Below are 27116 nucleotides of genomic sequence, written 5' to 3' on the forward strand. Positions count from 1 at the left end.
GTTGAGACAACAGGCACTGAGGTTGTAGTTTCAACAACAGCTGTTGTAGAGGTGGTCACTGGGCCAGTTGTGGTTTTAGCACTGACTGTTGTTTCCTCTGATGTCGTTTCGACAGTTGTAACTGTAGTTCCCTTTGTTGTGGATAGAGGTGCCTCAGTGGTGGCCGTGCTAACTGATGGCGTTGATGTTATCACTGTGGTTTCGGCACTTGTTGTTGAGACAACAGGCACTGAGGTTGTAGTTTCAACAACAGCTGTTGTAGAGGTGGTCACTGGGCCAGTTGTGATTTTAGGTGGTTTTGTTGTTTCAGCAGTGACTGTTGTTTCCTCTGATGTTGTTTCGACAGTTGTAACTGTAGTTCCCTTTGTTGTGGATAGAGGTGCCTCAGTGGTGGCCGTGCTAACTGATGGCGTTGATGTTATCACTGTGGTTTCGGCACTTGTTGTTGAGACAACAGGCACTGAGGTTGTAGTTTCAACAACAGCTGTTGTAGAGGTGGTCACTGGGCCAGTTGTGGTTTTAGCACTGACTGTTGTTTCCTCTGATGTTGTTTCGACAGTTGTAACTGTAGTTCCCTTTGTTGTGGATAGAGGTGCCTCAGTGGTGGCCGTGCTAACTGATGGCGTTGATGTTATCACTGTGGTTTCGGCACTTGTTGTTGAGACAACAGGCACTGAGGTTGTAGTTTCAACAACAGCTGTTGTAGAGGTCGTCACTGGGCCAGTTGTGATTTTAGGTGGTTTTGTTGTTTCAGCAGTGACTGTTGTTTCCTCTGATGTTGTTTCGACAGTTGTAACTGTAGTTCCCTTTGTTGTGGATAGAGGTGCCTCAGTGGTGGCCGTGCTAACTGACGGCGTTGATGTTATCACTGTGGTTTCGGCACTTGTTGTTGAGACAACAGGCACTGAGGTTGTAGTTTCAACAACAGCTGTTGTAGAGGTGGTCACTGGGCCAGTTGTGATTTTAGGTGGTTTTGTTGTTTCAGCAGTGACTGTTGTTTCCTCTGATGTTGTTTCGACAGTTGTAACTGTAGTTCCCTTTGTTGTGGATAGAGGTGCCTCAGTGGTGGCCGTGCTAACTGACGGCGTTGATGTTATCACTGTGGTTTCGGCACTTGTTGTTGAGACAACAGGCACTGAGGTTGTAGTTTCAACAACAGCTGTTGTAGAGGTGGTCACTGGGCCAGTTGTGATTTTAGGTTGTTTTGTTGTTTCAGCAGTGACTGTTGTTTCCTCTGATGTTGTTTCGACAGTTGTAACTGTAGTTCCCTTTGTTGTGGATAGAGGTGCCTCAGTGGTGGCCGTGCTAACTGATGGCGTTGATGTTATCACTGTGGTTTCGGCACTTGTTGTTGAGACAACAGGCACTGAGGTTGTAGTTTCAACAACAGCTGTTGTAGAGGTGGTCACTGGGCCAGTTGTGGTTTTAGCACTGACTGTTGTTTCCTCTGATGTCGTTTCGACAGTTGTAACTGTAGTTCCCTTTGTTGTGGATAGAGGTGCCTCAGTGGTGGCCGTGCTAACTGATGGCGTTGATGTTATCACTGTGGTTTCGGCACTTGTTGTTGAGACAACAGGCACTGAGGTTGTAGTTTCAACAACAGCTGTTGTAGAGGTGGTCACTGGGCCAGTTGTGATTTTAGGTGGTTTTGTTGTTTCAGCAGTGACTGTTGTTTCCTCTGATGTTGTTTCGACAGTTGTAACTGTAGTTCCCTTTGTTGTGGATAGAGGTGCCTCAGTGGTGGCCGTGCTAACTGACGGCGTTGATGTTATCACTGTGGTTTCGGCACTTGTTGTTGAGACAACAGGCACTGAGGTTGTAGTTTCAACAACAGCTGTTGTAGAGGTGGTCACTGGGCCAGTTGTGATTTTAGGTGGTTTTGTTGTTTCAGCAGTGACTGTTGTTTCCTCTGATGTTGTTTCGACAGTTGTAACTGTAGTTCCCTTTGTTGTGGATAGAGGTGCCTCAGTGGTGGCCGTGCTAACTGATGGCGTTGATGTTATCACTGTGGTTTCGGCACTTGTTGTTGAGACAACAGGCACTGAGGTTGTAGTTTCAACAACAGCTGTTGTAGAGGTGGTCACTGGGCCAGTTGTGGTTTTTAGCACTGACTGTTGTTTCCTCTGATGTCGTTTCGACAGTTGTAACTGTAGTTCCCTTTGTTGTGGATAGAGGTGCCTCAGTGGTGGCCGTGCTAACTGATGGCGTTGATGTTATCACTGTGGTTTCGGCACTTGTTGTTGAGACAACAGGCACTGAGGTTGTAGTTTCAACAACAGCTGTTGTAGAGGTGGTCACTGGGCCAGTTGTGATTTTAGGTGGTTTTGTTGTTTCAGCAGTGACTGTTGTTTCCTCTGATGTTGTTTCGACAGTTGTAACTGTAGTTCCCTTTGTTGTGGATAGAGGTGCCTCAGTGGTGGCCGTGCTAACTGACGGCGTTGATGTTATCACTGTGGTTTCGGCACTTGTTGTTGAGACAACAGGCACTGAGGTTGTAGTTTCAACAACAGCTGTTGTAGAGGTGGTCACTGGGCCAGTTGTGGTTTTAGGTGGTTTTGTTGTTTCAGCAGTGACTGTTGTTTCCTCTGATGTTGTTTCGACAGTTGTAACTGTAGTTCCCTTTGTTGTGGATAGAGGTGCCTCAGTGGTGGCCGTGCTAACTGACGGCGTTGATGTTATCACTGTGGTTTCGGCACTTGTTGTTGAGACAACAGGCACTGAGGTTGTAGTTTCAACAACAGCTGTTGTAGAGGTGGTCACTGGGCCAGTTGTGATTTTAGGTTGTTTTGTTGTTTCAGCAGTGACTGTTGTTTCCTCTGATGTTGTTTCGACAGTTGTAACTGTAGTTCCCTTTGTTGTGGATAGAGGTGCCTCAGTGGTGGCCGTGCTAACTGACGGCGTTGATGTTATCACTGTGGTTTCGGCACTTGTTGTTGAGACAACAGGCACTGAGGTTGTAGTTTCAACAACAGCTGTTGTAGAGGTGGTCACTGGGCCAGTTGTGATTTTAGGTGGTTTTGTTGTTTCAGCAGTGACTGTTGTTTCCTCTGATGTTGTTTCGACAGTTGTAACTGTAGTTCCCTTTGTTGTGGATAGAGGTGCCTCAGTGGTGGCCGTGCTAACTGACGGCGTTGATGTTATCACTGTGGTTTCGGCACTTGTTGTTGAGACAACAGGCACTGAGGTTGTAGTTTCAACAACAGCTGTTGTAGAGGTGGTCACTGGGCCAGTTGTGATTTTAGGTTGTTTTGTTGTTTCAGCAGTGACTGTTGTTTCCTCTGATGTTGTTTCGACAGTTGTAACTGTAGTTCCCTTTGTTGTGGATAGAGGTGCCTCAGTGGTGGCCGTGCTAACTGATGGCGTTGATGTTATCACTGTGGTTTCGGCACTTGTTGTTGAGACAACAGGCACTGAGGTTGTAGTTTCAACAACAGCTGTTGTAGAGGTGGTCACTGGGCCAGTTGTGGTTTTAGCACTGACTGTTGTTTCCTCTGATGTCGTTTCGACAGTTGTAACTGTAGTTCCCTTTGTTGTGGATAGAGGTGCCTCAGTGGTGGCCGTGCTAACTGATGGCGTTGATGTTATCACTGTGGTTTCAGCACTTGTTGTTGAGACAACAGGCACTGAGGTTGTAGTTTCAACAACAGCTGTTGTAGAGGTGGTCACTGGGCCAGTTGTGATTTTAGGTGGTTTTGTTGTTTCAGCAGTGACTGTTGTTTCCTCTGATGTTGTTTCGACAGTTGTAACTGTAGTTCCCTTTGTTGTGGATAGAGGTGCCTCAGTGGTGGCCGTGCTAACTGACGGCGTTGATGTTATCACTGTGGTTTCGGCACTTGTTGTTGAGACAACAGGCACTGAGGTTGTAGTTTCAACAACAGCTGTTGTAGAGGTGGTCACTGGGCCAGTTGTGATTTTAGGTTGTTTTGTTGTTTCAGCAGTGACTGTTGTTTCCTCTGATGTTGTTTCGACAGTTGTAACTGTAGTTCCCTTTGTTGTGGATAGAGGTGCCTCAGTGGTGGCCGTGCTAACTGATGGCGTTGATGTTATCACTGTGGTTTCGGCACTTGTTGTTGAGACAACAGGCACTGAGGTTGTAGTTTCAACAACAGCTGTTGTAGAGGTGGTCACTGGGCCAGTTGTGGTTTTAGCACTGACTGTTGTTTCCTCTGATGTCGTTTCGACAGTTGTAACTGTAGTTCCCTTTGTTGTGGATAGAGGTGCCTCAGTGGTGGCCGTGCTAACTGATGGCGTTGATGTTATCACTGTGGTTTCGGCACTTGTTGTTGAGACAACAGGCACTGAGGTTGTAGTTTCAACAACAGCTGTTGTAGAGGTGGTCACTGGGCCAGTTGTGATTTTAGGTGGTTTTGTTGTTTCAGCAGTGACTGTTGTTTCCTCTGATGTTGTTTCGACAGTTGTAACTGTAGTTCCCTTTGTTGTGGATAGAGGTGCCTCAGTGGTGGCCGTGCTAACTGACGGCGTTGATGTTATCACTGTGGTTTCGGCACTTGTTGTTGAGACAACAGGCACTGAGGTTGTAGTTTCAACAACAGCTGTTGTAGAGGTGGTCACTGGGCCAGTTGTGATTTTAGGTGGTTTTGTTGTTTCAGCAGTGACTGTTGTTTCCTCTGATGTTGTTTCGACAGTTGTAACTGTAGTTCCCTTTGTTGTGGATAGAGGTGCCTCAGTGGTGGCCGTGCTAACTGACGGCGTTGATGTTATCACTGTGGTTTCGGCACTTGTTGTTGAGACAACAGGCACTGAGGTTGTAGTTTCAACAACAGCTGTTGTAGAGGTGGTCACTGGGCCAGTTGTGATTTTAGGTTGTTTTGTTGTTTCAGCAGTGACTGTTGTTTCCTCTGATGTTGTTTCGACAGTTGTAACTGTAGTTCCCTTTGTTGTGGATAGAGGTGCCTCAGTGGTGGCCGTGCTAACTGATGGCGTTGATGTTATCACTGTGGTTTCGGCACTTGTTGTTGAGACAACAGGCACTGAGGTTGTAGTTTCAACAACAGCTGTTGTAGAGGTGGTCACTGGGCCAGTTGTGGTTTTAGCACTGACTGTTGTTTCCTCTGATGTCGTTTCGACAGTTGTAACTGTAGTTCCCTTTGTTGTGGATAGAGGTGCCTCAGTGGTGGCCGTGCTAACTGATGGCGTTGATGTTATCACTGTGGTTTCGGCACTTGTTGTTGAGACAACAGGCACTGAGGTTGTAGTTTCAACAACAGCTGTTGTAGAGGTGGTCACTGGGCCAGTTGTGATTTTAGGTGGTTTTGTTGTTTCAGCAGTGACTGTTGTTTCCTCTGATGTTGTTTCGACAGTTGTAACTGTAGTTCCCTTTGTTGTGGATAGAGGTGCCTCAGTGGTGGCCGTGCTAACTGACGGCGTTGATGTTATCACTGTGGTTTCGGCACTTGTTGTTGAGACAACAGGCACTGAGGTTGTAGTTTCAACAACAGCTGTTGTAGAGGTGGTCACTGGGCCAGTTGTGATTTTAGGTGGTTTTGTTGTTTCAGCAGTGACTGTTGTTTCCTCTGATGTTGTTTCGACAGTTGTAACTGTAGTTCCCTTTGTTGTGGATAGAGGTGCCTCAGTGGTGGCCGTGCTAACTGATGGCGTTGATGTTATCACTGTGGTTTCGGCACTTGTTGTTGAGACAACAGGCACTGAGGTTGTAGTTTCAACAACAGCTGTTGTAGAGGTGGTCACTGGGCCAGTTGTGGTTTTAGCACTGACTGTTGTTTCCTCTGATGTCGTTTCGACAGTTGTAACTGTAGTTCCCTTTGTTGTGGATAGAGGTGCCTCAGTGGTGGCCGTGCTAACTGATGGCGTTGATGTTATCACTGTGGTTTCGGCACTTGTTGTTGAGACAACAGGCACTGCGGTTGTAGTTTCAACAACAGCTGTTGTAGAGGTGGTCACAGTTGTGACCTTTGGTGGTTTTGTTGTTTCAGCACTGACTGTTGTTTCCTCTGATGTTGTCTCGACAGGTGTAACTGTTGTACCCTTGGTTGTGGTCAAAGGTGTTTCAGGTGTCACAGTGCTAACAGGAACTGTGGTAAATGTAAAGGGGGTTGTTGTGGGTCCAGTGGTGGTTGTAGTTATGCAGGGGTATATGTCCCTTGTTATGTTACCATTGGCACCACATTCAGCTGTAATGCAGTTTCCAAGCCCATCTGTGGTATTATATATGGTTTCCCCATAACTGTAGGTCTTTCCATTGAAGAAGCACGTACAAGCTGCAGAAGAAGAGCATAACATATAATATGTGTTTGTGTGTATACATACATATATATACAGTATATATATAAGGTGTGATTTCCTGTAGAGTTCTCAACGGGTTGGGCCGGCCCAACAAACCCGATGGGACCCGCGGGTTCGGGTCGAAATCATAAGCAAGTGACTCGGGTCGCTCGGTTAAAAAAAAAAAAAAAAAAAACGGTAAAGAAAGTCTGGCTGCTGCGTGCAGCATGCATCATGGAGAGGGGCGGGGCCAGATCTCACGCCGCTGCGTGCACACCTTTAGCCTGGAGAAGAAGATGGAGTTGGTGAAAAGTAAACTTGCCGCAGGTGAATTCACCCTCACTACTAAAGGAGTGGGGAAATCAGAGTTCTGGAAAGTGTTTGGAGTGGTGCTGGATTCTGATGGAAATTCTACAGATTATGTGAAATGCTCAAAATGCAAAGTGCTGATGAAATATGACAGCAAAAAAACAGGGTCGTCCAGCCTGAGCCGCCATACATTAAACTGTGCGCATTCGACCACCACCACGACGCAAGGGCAGCAGCAGCAATCGATGACCAAGTTCCAGGCCAAAAATGTCCCCCTCAAAACAAAACAGGCAATAAGAGAGAAATGTGTTTACATGTGCGCCAAGGACATTAGGCCATTTTTTTTTGTTCAAGGAGACGGCTTCTTAGAACTTGCACAGGAACTCATAAATGTTGGTGCAACACACGGCAGAGTTGCTGCAAGCTCTGTCCTCCCATCTCCCAACAAAGTAGCAACACACTGTCGGGATTTGGCAGAGGAAAAAAGAGAAGAGTTTGCGGAGCAGGTGATAGAGATCCTGAACAAAGGAGGAAAAGTGGGAATGTCTACAGATATGTGGACAGACGACTTTAGAAAGATTCACTATCTGTCAATAACGTGCCACTATGTTACAGAAGATTTTGAATTAATCGGAAAGAATCTCACCACGGCAAAGTTTCCCGTGGATGAGAAAAAAATAGGCGATAACATCAAGAGAGAGCTTGTCAAGCTCTTGGTCACCAAGTTCAGGTTTGACCCACTATCTTTAAAAGACATTGTTTGGGATACAGACTAGGGAGCAAATGTAGTTAACGCTCTCAGGTCATATATGAGACATGACTGCATGGACCACGTCCTCAACACTGTCCTTCGCCATGGACTTGATAATGATGCAATGACGCACTGATGCAGGTGGCCCCTGACTTAGCTGAAACAGTGACAGCAGCAAAGGTGCTTGGCAAGTAGAAATGTTTTATAATATTATTAGTATCCTATTAATCCATCATAATTAGTAAATTATTACTATAATCTGAGTCTTTAGTTTGTGTTTGATTATTACTACTCATTTGTGTAACAGCGGCACGCTCTCTTATTGTCTCTACAGATATGTAAAGCAGTCGGGAATGACAAGTGGAACAAAAAAATTAATTAGTCCTTCTTCATATTATGTGTTGTGTTGGGGTCGGGATGGGGTGGAGGTGAGGGGGTAGACTCAGTGGAGGTCCGCTCATAATTCTGACATCACATTATTCCAAAAGTTACCCATTGTTCCGAAATCTCAATGTTTCGACATCCCGTTGTTCACATATGTGACTATACTGGGCATCATAAAGAAGAGAGAATGAAACACCAAAACCTGTTATTAACCAGTCCTTCCAGAAAAAGGCAGAGTTTTTTTTTGATTGTTGCAAGCAAAAATCCTTGATTATGCGGCATGTTTTCTTAAAAAATTCCATGGAATATGCGGGATATTATATAGTATATGCAATTTTATGTGATGAAATTACGGGAATTTGCAAAAATTGCGGGAACTTGCAAAAACTGCGGTTTGATGAATAAGAGAAAAAAAAAAGTGATTCCCCCAACAATCTGTTCTCACTAGGCTACTACCTTAATGTAAAGAGTCATTTCTAATGACTTCCTATGATAAGCAAGTATACTGCATCACAGAAAGTGCTGGGAATAATTAAAGTCTGGGTTCTGCTACAAGACATTTCAGCAGCAAAGCTAATGCAGCCACAACTGAGCATTTTAGATTTGAAAATGTAGTTTTCAAAGCCAGAGTCTGAAAAAATTGGATTCAGTTTTTCAGCAAACAGTTGGGATTAATACATCATAATCCCTAGCAACCAATGCCGTTGAATTTGTTTTGCATCTCATTTGTTGTTCACTGTGATGTGATCTACTTACACAGCTAGATGTCCAGAAACAGTATCATTAGTTGCTGTGGCCAAGAGGTATTATCGCCACCTTGAATGTGGTAGAGCCATAGACTGTAAAAAGAATGGACGTAGCGTCCGTGACGTCACCCATTGGTTTGGGGGAGTCTGTTTTGTGCCGCTACTACGGGGGTTTGAACCGCGCCATGTTGGATTCTACTTGCCATATTTGGAGCGGTGCGGCCGTTGGCCGGCCGAGAGCCCGCCCACTGGCCTCGTAGCAGCGGTCGCCGGACCTGTCACTCAACGGTTCTGCGCCCTAATTGGCCAGAACTTTAAACCTAATAATAGTAAAACGGTAGAGTTTAAAAAAAATTCACCCCCCTCAGAGTGTGTGCGGGGGTAGAAACTATCGGTTGAGACCAAAAAAATAAAATGTACCAGGCTGTAAATATGTTTTTTTAAGCTGTAAAATCGGCTATTTTAACATGGGGCTCAATTGGAGTTGCTCCCTTCTGGAGCCAGCCCCCAGCGACAGCCCAGGGGATTGCAGCTTTTTGAATGCGGAAGTGAGCTTCACTTCTCAGACTGACAACTGCCCCCTTGGGTAGAGCAGGGTTTGAATCCCGGTGCAAACCTTGTGTTTTCACATAGTTTCCCCTGCCCCCGCTAACGCGTACCACTGTTACTTAACAACACGGTGGCAGTGGGCGAGCACAAGTCATGATGCATTTGCATGCTCATGAATATTCATAGAATCTGGATTTTTCAATGAGGGAGAAATAGTAGACGTGTTTTTAGCCTCTTCGGGAGTTCTTTTAAACAACTTTTTTTGTGGGAAAGCAATATTAATCAAAAAATAGTCATAGCAGAGCATTTTTATAAATTTTAAAATGCCTCTTTAGGGGGACTTTAAGTTCTCATCTTGTTTTATTTCAGGCTTTAAAGGGACAACGAGGAGTTTGTATTTGGTTATAAAAAAAGTCTCATATTATTGTGGATGAATCTACGTTACCCACACTTGTTAATGGGTCCATTTTCGATTAATATATCGTTTTGTCTCTATCGTTTTGTTATGGTGGAAGTGCTCGGCAAGCCGCCCAGCGTTTCCCACTTTCGGTTTCGCGGACGCTGCCTGGCGGGTCATGAGAATAACGCTGCCGAATCGCCGTTTATAGTCGGAAGTACACCGGTATCTGTTCGTCTTCGAACCTCTCACTTTCATACTTGATGAATGAAAACATTCTTGGCAAGACGTCCGTCTTGCACCGGTCCAAGAATTTCACCGTGCGTGCGGAGGCTCATGGTAAATGTAGTGTGAAAACACTTAGCTTTCCAAAACGCCTCGTTGTCCCTTTAATAAACACATGGCTCAAACTTTAAAAAACTGTGTGTGTGTGTGTGTGTGTGTGTGTAGAGTGTAAAGTTAAATAAAATATTGTACTCACAGTTGACATCGTAGCTGCACGATATTCCAGAAACTGTACAAGAGCTTTTAAACAGAACAAAATTTAGATTAGTGCAGGTTCTTTTACATTTTGTTTAGAAAATGCAATTTTTCACATTAACAAAAACAATAAGAATTTTACTGAATCTTCATTGTCATCTGCTGAATATTGCCCAAATATAGCATTTGAAGATGATCAGTAAACAATGAGGTTGATAGCTAAGTCATGTACATGGGATTAGTATCATATTACAAGCACAACAAATGTGCTTAGAGCCAGATATTGCAACAGTCAATTTAGCAAAATACACTTTCATAAAAGGAGGTGACAATCATGGTGATATTACACCAACTGCATGGTGTCTCCAAAGCAGTTCCTGGTCGAATTTGGGTGATGTGTCTAAAATGGTTCATCAGACATTTGTCACAGGCAAGGTAAACATCATAAAGCCTAATTCTAACCAAGAGCTGGAACTGGATATTTACTTGCTAATGGGCGATCATTTGTCAAACAAGTCAGTGGTTCAGTTATGACAGCTATTGTAACAGATGCTGTGTAAATGCCACTTGCCAGATTGCTAGAACTAACTAATAAGTACTGATCTGTCATCCCTCATCCCTGAGCAGTTTGGCAAACACTGTGCAAAACCCACTGTGGTTGTTGGAGGCTTTTCAATTTTTAGGACATCTTTCCTCAGTTTTTGCAGGCCTTGATTCAACAAGTGTAATACACAGATGATATTTATGTAACTATGTAACCATAGTCATTCCATAAGTGCTGATATAGAGAATCACAATACTGGTAATTATATTTCCACACAACACCCTATTCTTTTAACTGTTGTTTAAAATGAATTAACAAAACATTTCCAGGAATAACACTTGAATCATGAGTGCATCTAAAGATGAAGAGAGGGAATGAACCCTGGATACTTAAGGACACCAAGGAAACATACTGACAGCAGGCTAGTGTGCAGGTCAGGAAAATGTTTGTGTTGCTTGCTTATCATTGTTAACAAACTTATATTGACTTATAACATATTGATTTCCTACAGGGTGGTAAATTCTACGATGAAGGTGCAGTGTATGAGACATACCAAGTGTAACAGTTCTCTGATGGCACCTTATTACCAATGCTGTAATGGGTGCCTTTGGAATCATAGCAGCCGCACTGGTTCCAGGAAACACACTTCATGGTGTCTTCATCAAAGTAGGGCTGGGCTGGTGGACATGTTGGATAGCAGCCTGCAAATTCATAACAATATTTTGAGTATGGCAAATGATAGAATGCTTAATATAACAATTTACAATTTGCCTCTGCCTCACAAACATCCACATCAACGTGGGAGTAAGCTGCCATAAAAGACAGACAAAATAAATATGACCAGGGGGAGCTGAGGATCAAACCACCACCATCTTTTGATCAGTGGGCTACCTGCTCTACCTCCTGAGCCACGAGTCCTTATTAAAGGTTCGCAGTTTAAGGATAAAAACAAATCCAAACAAGATGTGTCAGATCAATGTGTAAACTAATTTCTCTATCTGATTCACCTTCCAGGGACGTGATGAGGTTGGAACAGTTTCCAGATGGATTTCTACAGGTCTTCATGCAGGCGGCTCCACATGGCTTATAGTGCCACTCACAACCATCAGGAGCGTTATAGTAGTCACAGAAAATAGCTAGACAAAATAGACAAAATACATATTCATTAGCAGCTGTTACTAAAGTCAGGGTGTCACATGTGGCTAAATATAGAATTCCTGGTTTTGTTTTAGCACACATCAATTAAGAAAAATCCTTTAGCTCATATATTCCTGGTGTGATGGTTGCCAAACTTACGGCACAGCTTTGGAGTTCTCCATCTAACACAGGCCCCAGCCTCATTACAAGCCTTGGCATAGGCAGCCACAGCAGTGCAGAAACACTCACAGTCACCGCCAGTGTCACAAGCACAAGAGTCTCTCACACAGGAATCATAGAAAGGACCAGGGTCAACCTTGAAAACATAACGTCTTTTAATAAAGGTCAAGGGTAATGAAAACACTGTTGTCCTATGTTAGTATCAGTGGTTTGAAGCCATTTGTACCAGTGTGTGGTGATGATGGTGCAAAAAGGTCAGGGGTCAACAGAATCATAAGGAATCATCAGTGAGGGACTGTGAATAACAACTCCAAATATCTGACAGTCTGACAAGCAGGCAGAGAGACAAGGCTGGATAGAAACAAGTTCCCATGCCAGTTAAGGTGAATGTATTGTGTGTATGTGTGAGTATGCTTGTTACCACCATATTTACCTGTGAGTGACAGCTCTGGAAAGTGACGCTAGTGATGATGCTACACTGTTTCTGTGACCAGGCCGCGCGGTAGCGGTTGGAGGCACAGGGGTCACTGATTAGTTGGGCATTGGGGCAGCTGGACGAAACCCTCCAGCTGTTTCCAAACTCTAGCACATCTGCCACCGTCTCTTGGGAGCGTGTGGCGAAGTCATTCTTACTGTTGCCATCATAGTTTCCACACAGACCACAGACTTGACCCTGAGAGGGAGGAACCCAGTGAGAATTTACTGCCTTGTCTGATACAGCGTTAAGGTTTCTTTTTCCCTACAGGTTTAGGCTTTTTTGTTTGATGGTTACACACAGTGCCAACACTGGTGTCTTCAATATTCACCAGCCCCAACTCCCAAGGCACCTGTCCTTGTGTTTACACTAAACTCTGTGCCATCTTTAAAAGTGGCATGCTTACCAAAAGAACTGCAGACTTCAAAATGGAAATACAAATGAATGAATGAACTATTGAACATTGAAGCCAAACATAAAACAGATGTGAATCCAAATTTACATGGGAAATGTAACATCAGAAGGTAAATATAAGTCTAATTGATAAGTTTTCTCAATGACAGAAAACCATTGAAACCATCGGTTCACTCTTCTTTTAGCTCTTTGATGAGAATAGCTAATACTGTAAATGGGTTAGCTCTTATATTATGATAATGCTGAATTGAAAAGATATGCAGATTCAACTGTTTACCTGGAACTGGGGGCTGAGTTTAATGAAAAGACTAGTCTTCTGGTCCCACATGAGCACTAGTCCCGGTTTAATCGTTAGCACCAGGTAAATTCCCATCTTATGAACCTGATCAGGAAAAACTTGGCTGCTACCCTTCACCACCTGGAAGATTTCGTCTTTAAGCTGGAATTCATTATCCTGTGGGTATGAACATGAATGAACATTCAGTTAGTACTATACAGTATTGAACAAGGTATCACTTGAATATTTCCTTTTCCTATCTCTAGCCTTCACGTGAAAACTTACTTGCCATTGTGTGAATAGGAGCTCTCACTCACTCAAAAAGGAGCAGGTTCTAAATTAACTATGTGTCACCAAGAAGGCTGTGTTTCATTGGCAGTGTCATTGAATGTTCAATCAGACTGCCTATATTCTGTATTTACCATATTAATTTAGCATCATAGCATAGCATAGCATGGAATTCTATCATTATAATAGAATAAACCTGCTGACTTAATAAAATAATTATAACTTTATCAATCAATGAATACAGTCAATTAATGATTGCTGTGAGCATGAGTGATAATTTAATCCATAATCCTAATGTGTTATCAATAACAGTTTGATATTCCAATCTGGTGTTTGAAGAAGAACACGGCACACACATGTGTGAGTGTGTTTGGGCTGCTTACCCCCAGGAAGATCTTGATGGTCTTGGAACAGGTGGTTCCTGTGGTTCCACAAGGAACGTTCTCCGTGATAATTCTGAAGCTTCCACTGCCCTGACCACAGTGGTCCTGAGGAGAGCACAGGCATGTGATGCAATTTACCACAGACATTATTGTTAAGTCACAATCCTTTGTTTCCTGACACTAACCACATTAGAACATTATGCACAATTAATCACATTTAGATATTTGGTAAATATAAAGTCTTTTTTGTTCTATGTCACAGAAAGTAGTTGCTGAAAGACAATTTCCATTCACTTCTGCCACTACATGATAAGAAGGATTAAAATCCTTACCTGGAGGAGTGTGTATTCACACTGTCCATTGAAGTCAAACCTCTTGTCATCAAACGTGATGTAGTGGCCCTCACCATAGATACCACAAACAGCATCACACACATTGTTGGAGCATGTAAACTTCCTTCCACTGCAATAGCTGGGGAAACAAACACCACACACAAACGTTCAGTCATGTAAACCTGCCAAGGACATTGCAGTATTTATATCTATGTAGGCTGAGCTATTTTTTAAGGATCAAAGAGCAAAAATATTTGTGATAATTACTGTCAAATTTTAAAATAGAATTTACCAACGTAGAATTACATGAAAGATCATGAGAAACAAAATTTCAGATATAATGGATCTGGACACACATTATTTTCTAAACGTGCTGGTGTTCAATTTGTGTACTTCTGTATACATAGCATATAATATGTTTCCTTTTCTGTTCAGTTGAAAATATAAATGTTGCCTCCGTAAGAGGAATATTTTGTCTCTATACAGGAATATACTATACTTCTATGAATGAAAAGCATTGTACAAACCAGGTGTTACATCCCACAGTCAGTGTCTGTCCAGGCTGATAGACCTGTCCATTGTGAAGACATGGACAGCTGTTCTCGTTGATGCAGCCTCCTACTCCGTCGGACACCAGGCCATCAGGGCACATGCAGCCTGACGTGCAACCTGTGCTGACCTGTATTCAACCAGAGTGGAGGGCGAGAAGATGGGGTGAGCCAAACAGGGCCAGCGCATGTACAGTACAACTACGTAGTTGTCTGACCTCTGTGAGCGTGTACACATGCTAAGTTGTTCTTACACAAGCCATGTCCAGAGTGCTGCAACTCTTATGACACTCAGTCCCAGTGGCCCCGGGTTGAGCAGTGGAGCAGTCGAAGTACACCATGGGGGCAATACACGATGGTGAGGCTGAACAATAATAAAGAAAAATTATCATGAGCTTTGTTGTCATTATACTATATAATTACATGAATTAAAGTGTGTGGAAACCTACTCAGTGGCCTAGATCGTCCTGCGCAGCTCAGAGTTCCTTGTCTGCAGACACTGCATCAAGTGTGAAGGGAAAAACACACAGTTAATATAACATCACCATTCTTCGCCCAGTCCTGGTGAATCCTTCGTGGCCCAACCTATCCCAAGATTCATTGTGCGCCAGTAATGAAACTAATACAGCAGCAAAGACACTGGCAGAGAATAAAAACTTCAAGGTGAATCACAGGAGCTACATTTTGCCGCTCCATAGGAGAGACAGTCTCATATGAATTTGCAGTATCTAACTTGAGACTTTTCCAATTTAAGTTAAGTCTCAATTCATACCATAAAATGAATGCTCTGACCTAAAATAGAAAACAAAATTCACATTTATAATCACAGTCACTATAAGGTGAGTGTTTGTAGCAATGACAAACTGTCCTATGGGCTAGGGTTACCCTAACCCTATTTACTCATTAAAGTAAGACTTGCATGTTTATGTTTGAAGAAGTTTGTAACTCTATTGAAAGATAAGTGGTGGTAAAGAGGTTCAGATTTAGAATATATTAAGAAGACAAATAAATAATAAATCGGACTGATGAGAGCTGTGACACTGTTTGCTGTTTGCAAACTTTTAAAGTAAAGGCATTGACTGCTTGTCCACCTAACGGTCACTCATGGGATGATGAATCTCTTTTCTGACATGTCGTTTGTGACCCCTTTTACCCAAAAATTGGTGTCACTGCACTCTGTATTTACCATGTGGTGCCATCCTTACTGACAGCCTGTCCAGCAGGAATAATGTTGTCTTTATCGTAGCAGGGACAGCTTGAACTGAGCACACACTGGCCCTCCTCATTCATGTAGGTCCCATCAGCACAGCCACAGCCGTCCACTGTGGTGAAGTTGGTCTTGCAGGAGTAGTCTGCCTGGCTCAAGGACCGGCAGGTACGGCCACAGGAGGTCATGTTGTACCCATACACTGTTTCTGCTGGACATGATGTGCTGAATTTGCCTAAGGAGGAGGAGGAGAAGGGGACTGTTATTGTTTACTGCTGCAATAAACCATTAATTTCATAAAACATAATTAAATAGAGTGCTGTTGATTTGTTGATGCTGCATGTGATGGAGTGTTCCAAAAACACCCCATTGCCACACTAAAACAAGAGGGTCTTTCTCACCACAGATGGTTTCCCTCCAGCCGGTGAGGTGGATTCCTGCCGCTGCACAGGCGTAGACGTATGAGGAGACTGCAGCACACATGCAATCCTCACTCTTCTCACAGTTACAGCTGTCATACATGCAGTTCTATGAAGAGGCACACAGTGGTTACAGACCCATCATAAGTGTACAGTAGTTAAGATAATTTGTGATTGCAGCTTTGTGCATGCGGACGTACATCTTTGTATGTGATGGGGCTGACAGCAGCGTGGCAAGGAGCAAACACTCCACTGGGATCTGTTAGTTTGGTGCACCAGAACTGGGCGTAACTCTCTGAGAAAGAAACACACCAAAACAGTGTGGTTACAAAATGTTATCTATGATATGACAAACATTACATGACAAGATACTGTGACATCATGTCATGAGGAGAGACTGGCTGTACCTTTGCTGATGCCCTGACTACAAGGGTGACCAAAGCGTGCTATGATGTCAGGGCAGCTGGCTCTGGTTTTCCATGTGTTAGCGAACGCTGTGGCAGTGCCCTCCACCAGCCCACTGATCACTTTGAAGTCATCACTCATTTTGTTGTTGAAGTTCCCACACAAACCTGTCAGAGGAAACAATATGACTTTTCCAGTGCTTTTTTCTGACATTATTGACTGGGTTGGAAAACAATATCAATGGAAGGGGGACACTGAAGTAATCATATGACAGCATACCAGAGGTGGTTCCTTTGAGTGAGGCGTCAGCTGTAATGAAGACCTGCATCACAGGGGACAGCTGCACCATTACTTGTATGCCCACCTTAGTGCTTATAAGGATGTAGAAGGATGATGGTTTGAAAGCACTCAGATCCGCTGCAGTGGGCAGAAAAGAGCAAAACAAATAAAAAATCACCATAAAATTTCTAGGTCCGCGGCTGTTGTTTCGGTCTGAATGTGAGGTAACAGTGCTGTACCACCGTGCTGCTATATTATGTCAATACAAATCAAAAACTCCTCAAGTGTGTTAATATCAAGCACTTGAGTAAATGGTTTAGAGCCTAAACTAAGATAAGATAAGATTGTACAGTTTTGTATTTGATTTGTTGTTGCACATGGAGGGTGAATTGAATGACTAATGACTGTTTTTCTAGCACACAGTTTGTTCTGTTACATGATTTGACGTAACTCACATGTAAACAGTGGAAGCTGAGAAAGAATCTGATTCACGTAGACTTGTCCTGAAGCCTGGACTTTCACAACCTGTCAGAAAGACACATTTTAGATCACGATGAACATTACTCCAACAGTATTTCCAAATAATTAATGAATGTGATTAGAACTTTGACCCGGCTTGGTGAAGGTGAGATAAGCCATTAATCAGGAAACACTAGTAATGCGCTCCAAACAGCTGGAGTCTGAAACTTACCAGAGAATTGTTGTGTAAAGCCAGAGTTACAGCCCTGAGGCACGTCCTGCTGTCCGCCAGACCACACTTGACCAGGTCCGCCAGCACAGTGTATGCAAAGCCACTAGTTTCCTGCAACACACATTGGGACAAACATTTGGACAGACTCAAACATCTCATGTTGCATATTCATATTCTATCATGTCTCATGATGTAAAGCAGATTAGTTTATCAATGCATGCTTCTGGTATGAAATGTAATGGTAAAACCCTGGTGTGACCATTGAGAGGCAGATGACAACTTTTACCTTTGCCAGAACATAGGAGCAATCCCCATGAAAGGTGTAGAACTTTCCATCAAAGGTGTTGATGTGAGCTCCGCCCTCCACAGAGCAGGTTCCTGGACAGTTCTCCTCTGTACACTTCCACTGACCGCTCTCACACAGACTGTCAGTACACAAACACACACACACACACAGATTTTTCCTTTACATACATGCTCTCATTGCTTTGAATATGCGTAACAAAACACATCAAGGAGTAAGATGTATTTAATTACATTTTTAGAAAGTTTCAAATTTTAGTTATAACAACCCAAGGGGGAATTCTACAATATGACACCTGCATCCACCACCAAGTCTCTAGGAAGAACCTATTTCCCTCCCTGTTACACCTTAAACAGAAAAGATGGGAGTCAGCAGCTATCGATGAGTAATTAAAGTTTTCCTTCCTTTGCTTTCACTTCTGGGACGAACTGAACCAGAGACAGGAATCCTGCAGTACTAATAGACAGCATGTACGGCGCCAGCCCCTGACCAGCTGTTTCAGTCAGGTCCAGACCCAGCCCAGAGTATAAATGGCTTCATTTTAATTGAATGTGTTTAACTGTTGCTTACTGAGTGGTTTACGAGAAACAAAACAAACAGAAAGGAAGAAACAAACATAGAAAAATTCTCTGAGGGCCTATAGATGTAGTCTGACCCCAATGTTGTAAGACCATTTAGTTGTTTACTCTGTTATGGTAGTAAACATTCACTACTACAACTATTGTGTAAGTAAACATTCACTACTACAACTATTGTGTAAATGGACAAAACTGTGACATGTAAGCAGACTACTATCAATTACCTCTAATAATTTTACTCAGAAATCAGAACTCAAATAAACTGTAACTAATTTTGTCATCAATATATGATCATATTAAATATTGTGTAGAGAACATGTTGAAGTAAAAAGCAATTTCAGAGGAACCTTATTCATGAAAACCTTGATTTACAGCAGTTTTGTTTGATACATTTGAATAAAGGTCCTCATCTTACCAGGATCTACAGCTGTATGAGTACGACTCTCCACACTTGTAGACTTTGTTGTTGTGCATACATGGACACTCTTTCAGTGCAATACAGCCAGTGTTACTGATGTCATCAAAGACCGTCCCTGAGGAGAAATAATATGAAGTAACATGTTTTATGACCGTGCATGGGACATAGATTAGATTGAGTATGCGGTTGCGTATGTCATATATAGCGTAATGATGTGTGAGTACCGGCGGGGCAGCTGCAGCCATCATGGCAGTGGGTGTCACAAGTTTCACTGGCCTGAGGAGTGGAGCAGCTGTCAGGACATGAATTACTACACTCCAAGAACTCCATGTTGTATGGACACTCCTGGTCTGTGAAGACAAACAGCTCTGTTACCTGTCTGTAATTCAGAGGTAGAACAACTCCATTATGTTTTGTCATCTTTACATATTAGCACTCTTACAGCAAAAGGTCTCGTTCCTCCACTGCGGGGGCTTGCCACCTGCATGGACACACTCTCTGGAGAACTCGGAAATGGTTTTGCAGAGAAATGAGTGGCTGTTGTCTACAGCGATACACTTATCAGACACACAGGCTTTGGTGAAGGACTCCACATCCAGAAGGTTTTGGCAGCTGCTGAATGGAGCGCTGCTGAAAATCTGGTCACAGAATTTCTACAGAAAACAAGAACAAAACAAAATCATAACATTTACTGCTGTCACTCTGTCTCTAACTTTAGAAATGTGCTAGTTGAATTAATGGTCATATGTTTGATGAGTGGAAGGTGAGTTGTGTAAAAAGTGTAAATTTTGCTTTCATACTTGAAAATAATCATTAAGAGGTCACAGTCTTACAACACCTTGGTGAAATGAAGATTTTCATGTTAGAAATATTCCAACTTTTTCAGAGTGTTCAGCTTTGACTATTGCAACACAACCTTTAATGCGGATCTACCAGCAGAAATAAGTTTGCATGATGGGAACAAAAACAAAAATTGACCACTTGACAAACCAAATTGTTAATATTCTATTATTTTGTTGATTCTGATGAAGAGTCACCTTATCACCACAGCTCAGGGTGGGCAACGCGTCAGGCTCCTCACAGCTCTCTGTGGGCCCGTTCACCTCGTACGTTTCAGCGTAGTCTGCCACAGACAGCAGAGCTCCTGCAGCAGAGCAGAGTCGACACACAACAGTGCTCATTGTTATCATGTGTTAACTAACACTTAACACTGGCTTCTGTTTTGTACCCTAAGGTCAAACTTTCAGGCAGGTGCATACAAGGGTTAGTTTAATATTGGTGAGTGTAATACAGGTTGAACTTCCACTATGACTGTGTTGTTTGATATAGCACAAAAAACTGACTTACTGACAAATACAAGGTTTGAGAGATGAATGAAAATGAATGTGTAAAAAAAAATGAATTGCACATTCCTGGAGGGATATATGTACAGATACATGTATGTACAGATAAAGAAGAGCAATTTATAACATATTTAACTTCACCAACCTAAATAGGTTAAAATAGAAATCACGACCTTCCACAGAGAGAAGAGAAGGCCCATAAATAAAATGTCTGCAACAGATCTTCAGAACAGGAACTAATAGTAGCAACTTTTATATCGCTAAATTATAGCAAATGTAATTACATTCTCTGAAAGCGGATGTAATTCATTAATTAATTATACACATACCATACATGTACCACAAATATGGCCAATGAATGTAAAAACTGCACTTTTTTTGTTATGTAACCTCACTTTATCACAATATGCTTACTGTGTGAAATTTGTTCTTTTCAGAGTTAAATGGAAACATGAAAAAGGAACTATAGTGCGTTATCCCCCATAATACTGAAAAAAGTGTTACCGTCTTTCATCAAGTCATTGGCTGTGCCGTCAAAGTTTCCGCACAGTCCACAGGTCTGGCCCTGGTATTTGTCATCCATTTCAATCTGTAGACATAAATAAAAAATAGTTATTAATAGGTGTTATTATGTTGTTATCTTATAAGATTTGAGCTCATTTTTAAGATTTTCACTTTTAAGATCAAAGATATCCTAAAATTTCCTGAGATTACATGTTCTGTTGAATATCGGCTGTAATATCCATAGATCCATAGATATCTTTAGGGATTTGTTAGGGATTTTTACCATGGTGCTTCAGTAGCCAAGAATGATTTATTGACAGAAAGCAAAGGTATTATTTAATTAGTCATGGTAAAAAGGAACATTTGTATTTGTATTGCTTCAGGCACTGAGGAATTGACACCTACACACGAGAGTAGCTCCGATTCTTTATTTGAAGAGTGGTAGGAATCTGTGGCAAACATATTTGCCTTTTATTCAGACTCATCCATAGCCTGTTGAAAGCACATACTGATGCCTCCAGTGGTACAATGGTTTGCCAACAACTGTGATTGGTCAACCAAATGACACTATGTTTATCTCACTGAGTTGCAGCAGCCTTGTTAGAAAGACACGTTCAATATATTCATGATAAGATAACATCAGCCTTTCAATTAAAACCAGTAAAACAGCTTGAGAGTGAGCGTGTCCCTTTGTACACATACGCATGCACAACAAGCATGTTCAGGGACAGGCTCCTGGAGCTGTAGAGCAGGAGATCCTGTTGAGTTGTTTACAGCTGGGTCACAATGTGTAACTTTGTCGGTGTGTTTACAGTATGAAAATCAACACTGACACAGAAGTGAGGACAAGATGTGTGTGCATGTGTGAGGGTGTGGTTCATACATCCAGTGAGTCATCCATGTTCCATATGGCTGTGAGTCCAAGCTTAGCTTCAACAGTGATACTTGAAGTGGTCCCCTTCACAGTCACCCCGAAGGCCACGAACGGCAAAGTCACCCTGCAGCAATATAAAAAGACAGAGTTGATATGTAAAGTGAGGGGCAGCTGACACACAGAAGAGGAAATGATAACTCTGTGACTGTGAATGCCATTTGCTTTCACAGCATGTTGTCTAGCTCAAAGTGCTAATGATAGTGGTCAATGTGAAAAAAAAAAACAACCCAAAGAAACACTATCAAAAAAAAATTAGTGACAAATGGACTTCAAAATTGATCTCTGATCTAGAGTATTACAGTTAGTATTAGATAGAAAATGACATTTTATATTCCTAATGAAACACCAAGCCAAAGACGGTTTATAAACATTTATTAAATAGTATCTTTGACCAAGCCAAGTAGCAAAGGAAGTAGTTAGCTACGATGTAAGATACTAGCTAACATTGGCGTTAAATTAAAACATAATGCAGAGACTCTGGGAGATAACTTAAGAAAGTAGCCCGTATTGCACAAGTTAAGAGGTTAGCTACTACAATTACGGTCTACCAGAGCGATAGATATACTGTAACATCGCTCTGCGGTCTACTAGCTCCGTTTACCTGTAATACCGATAGATATGGTAATACCATACCTGTCTACGGCTAACATCGCACGGGAGCATGGACGTTATGGAACATTCCAACTAATGTTTGGTTCAGAAATGGTACAGTCCGCTTTTTTTTTCCATTCTTTTTTTTTTTTTGTACTTTTTTTTTGTACTTTATCTATCTTCCTATATTTGTATATGTTTATAGGGTTAGTGTTTATATCTGTTTTTTAATACCGTAGCCTATATCTTTATCTATTATTCACTTCATATTAGGCTTTGCTTGGAGCAACTTTGCCATAACCTTATTTCCCCACGGGTATTGGTGAAATATTCAATTTCTAATATAAGAGTCTTAGAACTATGGAGTGCCTTTGGTGTCCTCATCAGAATCACTCAGTCATCATGAAAATGTAGCAGAATAATGAAACTCTGAGGTCTTATTATAAATGGCCAAACATTTACTCACATATTGGTATAATTATAATTCACTTAAAATATGTTCCCTTTATTTTATACCGTTTTCTTGCATTGGATGTACGTGATTTTGGCATGTCCCACACAGTGCTCTGGTTTCCCCCTATATGGGAAAAAGACCTCTGACATTTTTTTAAACATCATTTCTTTTAGATTTATTGCATTTAAGAGTGTCCACCCTGTCATGCCCAATGTCCAACCTGTCATTGTCCACCCCGTCATTTTCATGTTTTATTAAAATAAACAAATTATTTTCACAAGTTATTGAAACCTTTTGTGTGATTCTGTTATAAACAAAAGAGGGCCAAATAGAATAGTTTGAAAGTTTGACCAGATATCATTGCTGTTAGATTTTATTTAGAAAAGAAAGTGCAATTCTCGCAGATTTTATAGAGAAACAAAGAGTTTGCCATAATTTCATTAATATCCAAATACTTTCCATTAACTAAAATATGTTGAGAAGGGACTAAAAAGCTTTCTAAAAATGTATATTTTATAATCACTATGTAATTACAATGTATTTATTCTACTTTGAATGTGTCCATGACAGGGTGGACATATTTCGCTGTTTGCATATACTTTGTTTGCTTTCAGTTTATTTCTAAAAAGTGTGGGAGCTTGACCATCATGCATTTCTAATAGCATAACATCTACTTAATACAATTAATATGAAGTTACATGGAAAATCTCAGCTTTTTTCTTTGGAAATGGGGAAGTCTCAAAGGCACCTTATAGTGATATTGACTCATAACATTTTTTTTATTAAGCTCATTAAAGTCAAAACTCGTCTTTATGACACCCAATGGTGTTGATGTTGGTGCTATATGGATTTTTCAATTTTTATTCAAAACCGTCTATCACCAGAGTTATTTGAACTATACCTTAATCACCCATACAGTAGCTTCTAATAAAAGTCTGTAAGTTTTTCATAGTAGTATAGTTAAATGAACAGAGGCAATATGTGCTTAAAAAAGATGCAAGGACCCAAAAGGCAGTGGAAATGGATTAAAGAATCTCAAGGTCAACTTAAACAAGACTTAGCCTTTAATAGCCTATAGCCTACTTGTTTTGTTTTTGTCAAACTAATAATTGTGACTTAAATAACAAACTGAACTTACGTCTTGCCATTGACAACCACCACGTTGCCAGAGAGCTCCACCACAGAGCCTTCCAGCTTCATGACGATGTTGCTGATGGTGGGGATGTTGTTGACTTTCTTACGCCTCATCTGGATGTTAAAATTTTCAAAGCTTCCCTTGCACTGCGAGACCAAGACATGGTTGCAGGTGGAGGCCAGCTGGAAGAAATTTCCATCAAAGGTCTTCCAGTGATAGTTTCCCCAAGTTGTGCACACACGGCCGATGTGAGATGTGTTGGCTGCAACATGATAAACATGTTACAACATAATTTTGAACTGAAATTGAAAGTTGAATATTTTGTAGGCATTTGCCTCAGTTACCTGAACTCAGCCTCAGTGTGTTTGGAGATGGAGTGATGGTTACTATAAAGACAAGAAATAATTATGTATTGATTATCAATTTACAAAGAAAGTATGTGTCAGCTTTTTCTGACACGTCATTGACCCCTATGATGCTTAAAACAAATTCCCTAATGCAGATATCTCACACTGCATTCAATGTCGAAATATCTTCTGAATAAGGTTCAAACAACATTTGCCAAAATAACCACTATTTTGTGTAAACTGCAAAATCCATTATGACTTGATGTTAAATATACTGTATGTTTGTATGAAACAAACCTATGAAACCTCTACGGTGTTTTATGATAAGATACAAATGCAAAAAGAAATTTACAATTGACATTATATAAATGTAATTAAGCAGCTATCAATCAATTATAGTTTGTTTGTTTTTTGAGTGTGATTAAGCAAATAGCACATCACTCACCGGTCTGAGTGAGTGAGCCGATCAGCAGCATCAGGTAGATGAGACATATTGTGGCTTGGAGTCCTATAGTCCCCATGTTGATCCTGAGGACTGACCCAGTATGAGAGGTCTCACCTGGTGGAAGAATCCCTTTATAACCTGCCGGTCAAGGTGGAGCCACACTGGTTCCTTCAGGTGAGAGAGAGAGAGAAAGAGAGAGTGTGTGTGTATAAGGCAGTTCCACTCATCCCTCCTTTACTCTACATTATGTTGTCTGTGACATTTACATTGTAATAAATAATAGGCTACCTGACACTGTGCACAAGGTCACTTCTAGCTGATGAGGTACAACTCACAGGATGCTATGAAAAACACATTTTCCACTTATATGTCATTTTTGTTGAAATTGAATATTACATTACATACATATTACATTACATATTACATTATGTTAATCTATTTTCAGAAAATGGTTTGAGGCCTTGTTTTCCATATTGTTAGTGCGTTTAACATAACTCTACAAAATTCATATTGTGCAACTACATTTGATGGCTCAAAGGTTCAAAAGATTCCTATGTTTACTGTCCCCGTAAGGATTTTTGTGCCCCACAAGAGATCATCCACCATGAAAGCACACTTTATACTGTCCTTTACTGTTTATGCTGGCCTAGGGTAGGAGTTAAAACTATGTATAAAGAAGATGATCGAGGCACTTTGGAAGAGAGTACCCCTTTTTGACCACCTACATAAGTTGGTGAGCTGGACTCTTTCTCACCACTTTAACAAGACTCTTAAGTGTGTTTTTGTTAGTTATAGTCAGAGCTTCAGTAAACATTTTCTTAGAAATTACTGACCTTACACCTAATGTAAAGATGTAGGTACTGGTGTGGGTAGAGTTGTGTTTTGTTTAGTTTTTTTTTTTTTTTTTTTAGCAAGTGAACATGAGAGAGGCACAATGCAAGCATAAAAAACATGTTGAAAGCATTCATGCTAAATGAGATGGAACATAAAGACCAATGATATCAAGATACATTCAATGTTAGAAATAAAATACAACATAACATTAATTAAACAAAAACAACCCTGACCATGACCTTGCCATGGACACAGTGAGTTAAGAGGGCCTCAACTTTTTTTTTTTTTTTTAGCCCATGTAGATCATGGAAAAATAAGTGATTCACATTATCTTTTTTTTTTTTTTTTTTTAAATTTCCTCTGTACCATTGATAATGAGATATCATTTCATTCATTGACCAAATGAAACAGACATCTCACCTCTCTCTACTAAGTTAGATTGTATAATTTTCTGTTTATCATCTTGTCCTCTGGGAGGCATTAGGGCAACACTTTTGAATAGAATTTACCCATGTGCGATTAAGTAACCAGCTCTACCAAATAACTCTATGTAATAATGTGTAATATAATGTACAATATAATGCGCAATGTATTCATATTAATTAATATTATTATTGAGTTTTGTTATTTATTCTATATTTCAGTCCAGGCATTTCACTTTGTCATTCTGGATTACTCATTGTAAGTACATGATTCATTCATTCTGATCCAATTAGCTTTGTTGTCTTTTAATCCTTTTCCAGCTGTTGTGGCATATGGTACGCCTCAGAATGTTTCACAAAGGCACTGGTGAAAATTTGCAGCAGGCTTTTAAACCGAAATTGTTACAGTGTTAAGACTGCTACTTAAATTAGAAGAAACTAAAGTAAAGGCCTACCATTTGTACGGATGGCAAAAAAAGTCAGACCCATACTTACCGTTTTCTCTTGTCCTTGCATACTGTACACCTGGTTCCACGGCCACAACAGAGTGAAAGATGCTACTTCCCCAATTGGAGAGGATAACAGTCAGTGAAAGGACTAATACAGGGGGCAGACTTTGGCTGACAGCGCTGACACAAGTTTCACTTACATGTTAGTTGTGGTAAATAAAGTGCAGGCTAGAAAGAAATTGTGGTGATTTACCGTGCTTTGAGTTTGTTGCTGGTGAGTTACTGCATTTTTGTTCCACCTTTAACCTGGCCATGGATGTAGGCACAGAGCTGGACCAACATCTGTATATTTGGAGAAAACCAACATTAAGGCTTTTGACCTTTGACTTTTTAATAGAATGCATAAAAATATCAACGTTTTATCAAGTGGTTAAGTTTTTAAACATGGCTGTTGGTCATGGTCCTGGGCCTTTTAAGGTAGCGCTACATGCCTCACCCCCTCCACCTCCTCATAACACAGGTGTTACTTAGCTAGCTTACCGTAACTAACATCCATATTAACACCAGATTTATACCTGTAGAAGATAAAAATCCAAAATTTTGTATTTTATCATTTGCAATGCATTGCTTTTCGATAAAATGTGTGATTCTTTGTGTGTGTGTGTGTGTGTGTGTGTGTGTGTGTGCAGATGACACGCATGTCAAGTTCATGAAGTGGAAATGTACGTTTTGTGCATTCTCCTCTAATGGAAAAGGGCAGAATTACAAAGAGCGTTGTGGACATTATTTGATGTGTTTAAGCAATGTTTGAATTTATGAAAACTATTTGAAAACTTTTCAAACCCAAGCTGAATTTAAAATCCATTTGAAAGACTATGTAAGAGGTCACCTTCAGTACATGATAAAAAAACATTTGGATG

General features: G+C 41.2%; 3 protein-coding genes across 3 annotated transcripts in view; all 3 read right to left on the bottom strand.

Annotated features, from left to right (window-relative positions):
* Positions 1 to 14798, bottom strand: part of LOC146990038 (mucin-5B-like) — a 30840-nt gene extending 16042 nt beyond the window's left edge. The window contains exons 1-10 of the mRNA XM_085768004.1: positions 14692 to 14798; positions 14417 to 14568; positions 13890 to 14028; positions 13558 to 13662; positions 12887 to 13063; positions 12154 to 12393; positions 11700 to 11856; positions 11411 to 11539; positions 10957 to 11104; positions 9861 to 9904 (exon numbers count right to left, since the gene is read on the bottom strand). Coding sequence (XP_085624130.1) covers positions 9861 to 9904; positions 10957 to 11104; positions 11411 to 11539; positions 11700 to 11856; positions 12154 to 12393; positions 12887 to 13063; positions 13558 to 13662; positions 13890 to 14028; positions 14417 to 14568; positions 14692 to 14778 — 1378 coding nt within the window. The 5' untranslated portion in view covers positions 14779 to 14798. The remainder of the gene's footprint in view (positions 1 to 9860; positions 9905 to 10956; positions 11105 to 11410; positions 11540 to 11699; positions 11857 to 12153; positions 12394 to 12886; positions 13064 to 13557; positions 13663 to 13889; positions 14029 to 14416; positions 14569 to 14691) is intronic.
* Positions 2195 to 7799, bottom strand: LOC146990039 (uncharacterized). Its single transcript, XM_085772964.1, has 6 exons — positions 7796 to 7799; positions 5646 to 5747; positions 4740 to 4859; positions 4243 to 4493; positions 2410 to 3081; positions 2195 to 2233 (listed from the first exon to the last, which is right to left on the bottom strand). Exons 1-6 carry the CDS (start codon positions 7797 to 7799, stop codon positions 2195 to 2197), a joined length of 1188 nt encoding a protein of 395 aa, XP_085629090.1.
* Positions 14799 to 14848: 50 nt separating the features above from the next.
* On the bottom strand, positions 14849 to 24614 carry LOC146990040 (mucin-2-like). The gene is made up of 18 exons (XM_085773025.1): positions 24492 to 24614; positions 24044 to 24085; positions 23703 to 23961; positions 21469 to 21583; positions 20586 to 20670; positions 19776 to 19882; positions 19181 to 19391; positions 18963 to 19088; positions 18736 to 18853; positions 17725 to 17863; positions 17439 to 17549; positions 17203 to 17272; positions 16748 to 16885; positions 16471 to 16635; positions 16264 to 16358; positions 16046 to 16172; positions 15624 to 15879; positions 14849 to 14936 (listed from the first exon to the last, which is right to left on the bottom strand). Exons 1-18 carry the CDS (start codon positions 24565 to 24567, stop codon positions 14849 to 14851), a joined length of 2328 nt encoding a protein of 775 aa, XP_085629151.1. The 5' UTR covers positions 24568 to 24614.
* Between the last annotated feature and the right edge of the window lie 2502 nt (positions 24615 to 27116).

Source organism: Trachurus japonicus, chromosome 3, assembly GCF_045865225.1.
Source record: "Trachurus japonicus isolate A0001 chromosome 3, Traja_1.0".
Classification (NCBI taxonomy): Eukaryota; Metazoa; Chordata; class Actinopteri; order Carangiformes; family Carangidae; genus Trachurus; species Trachurus japonicus.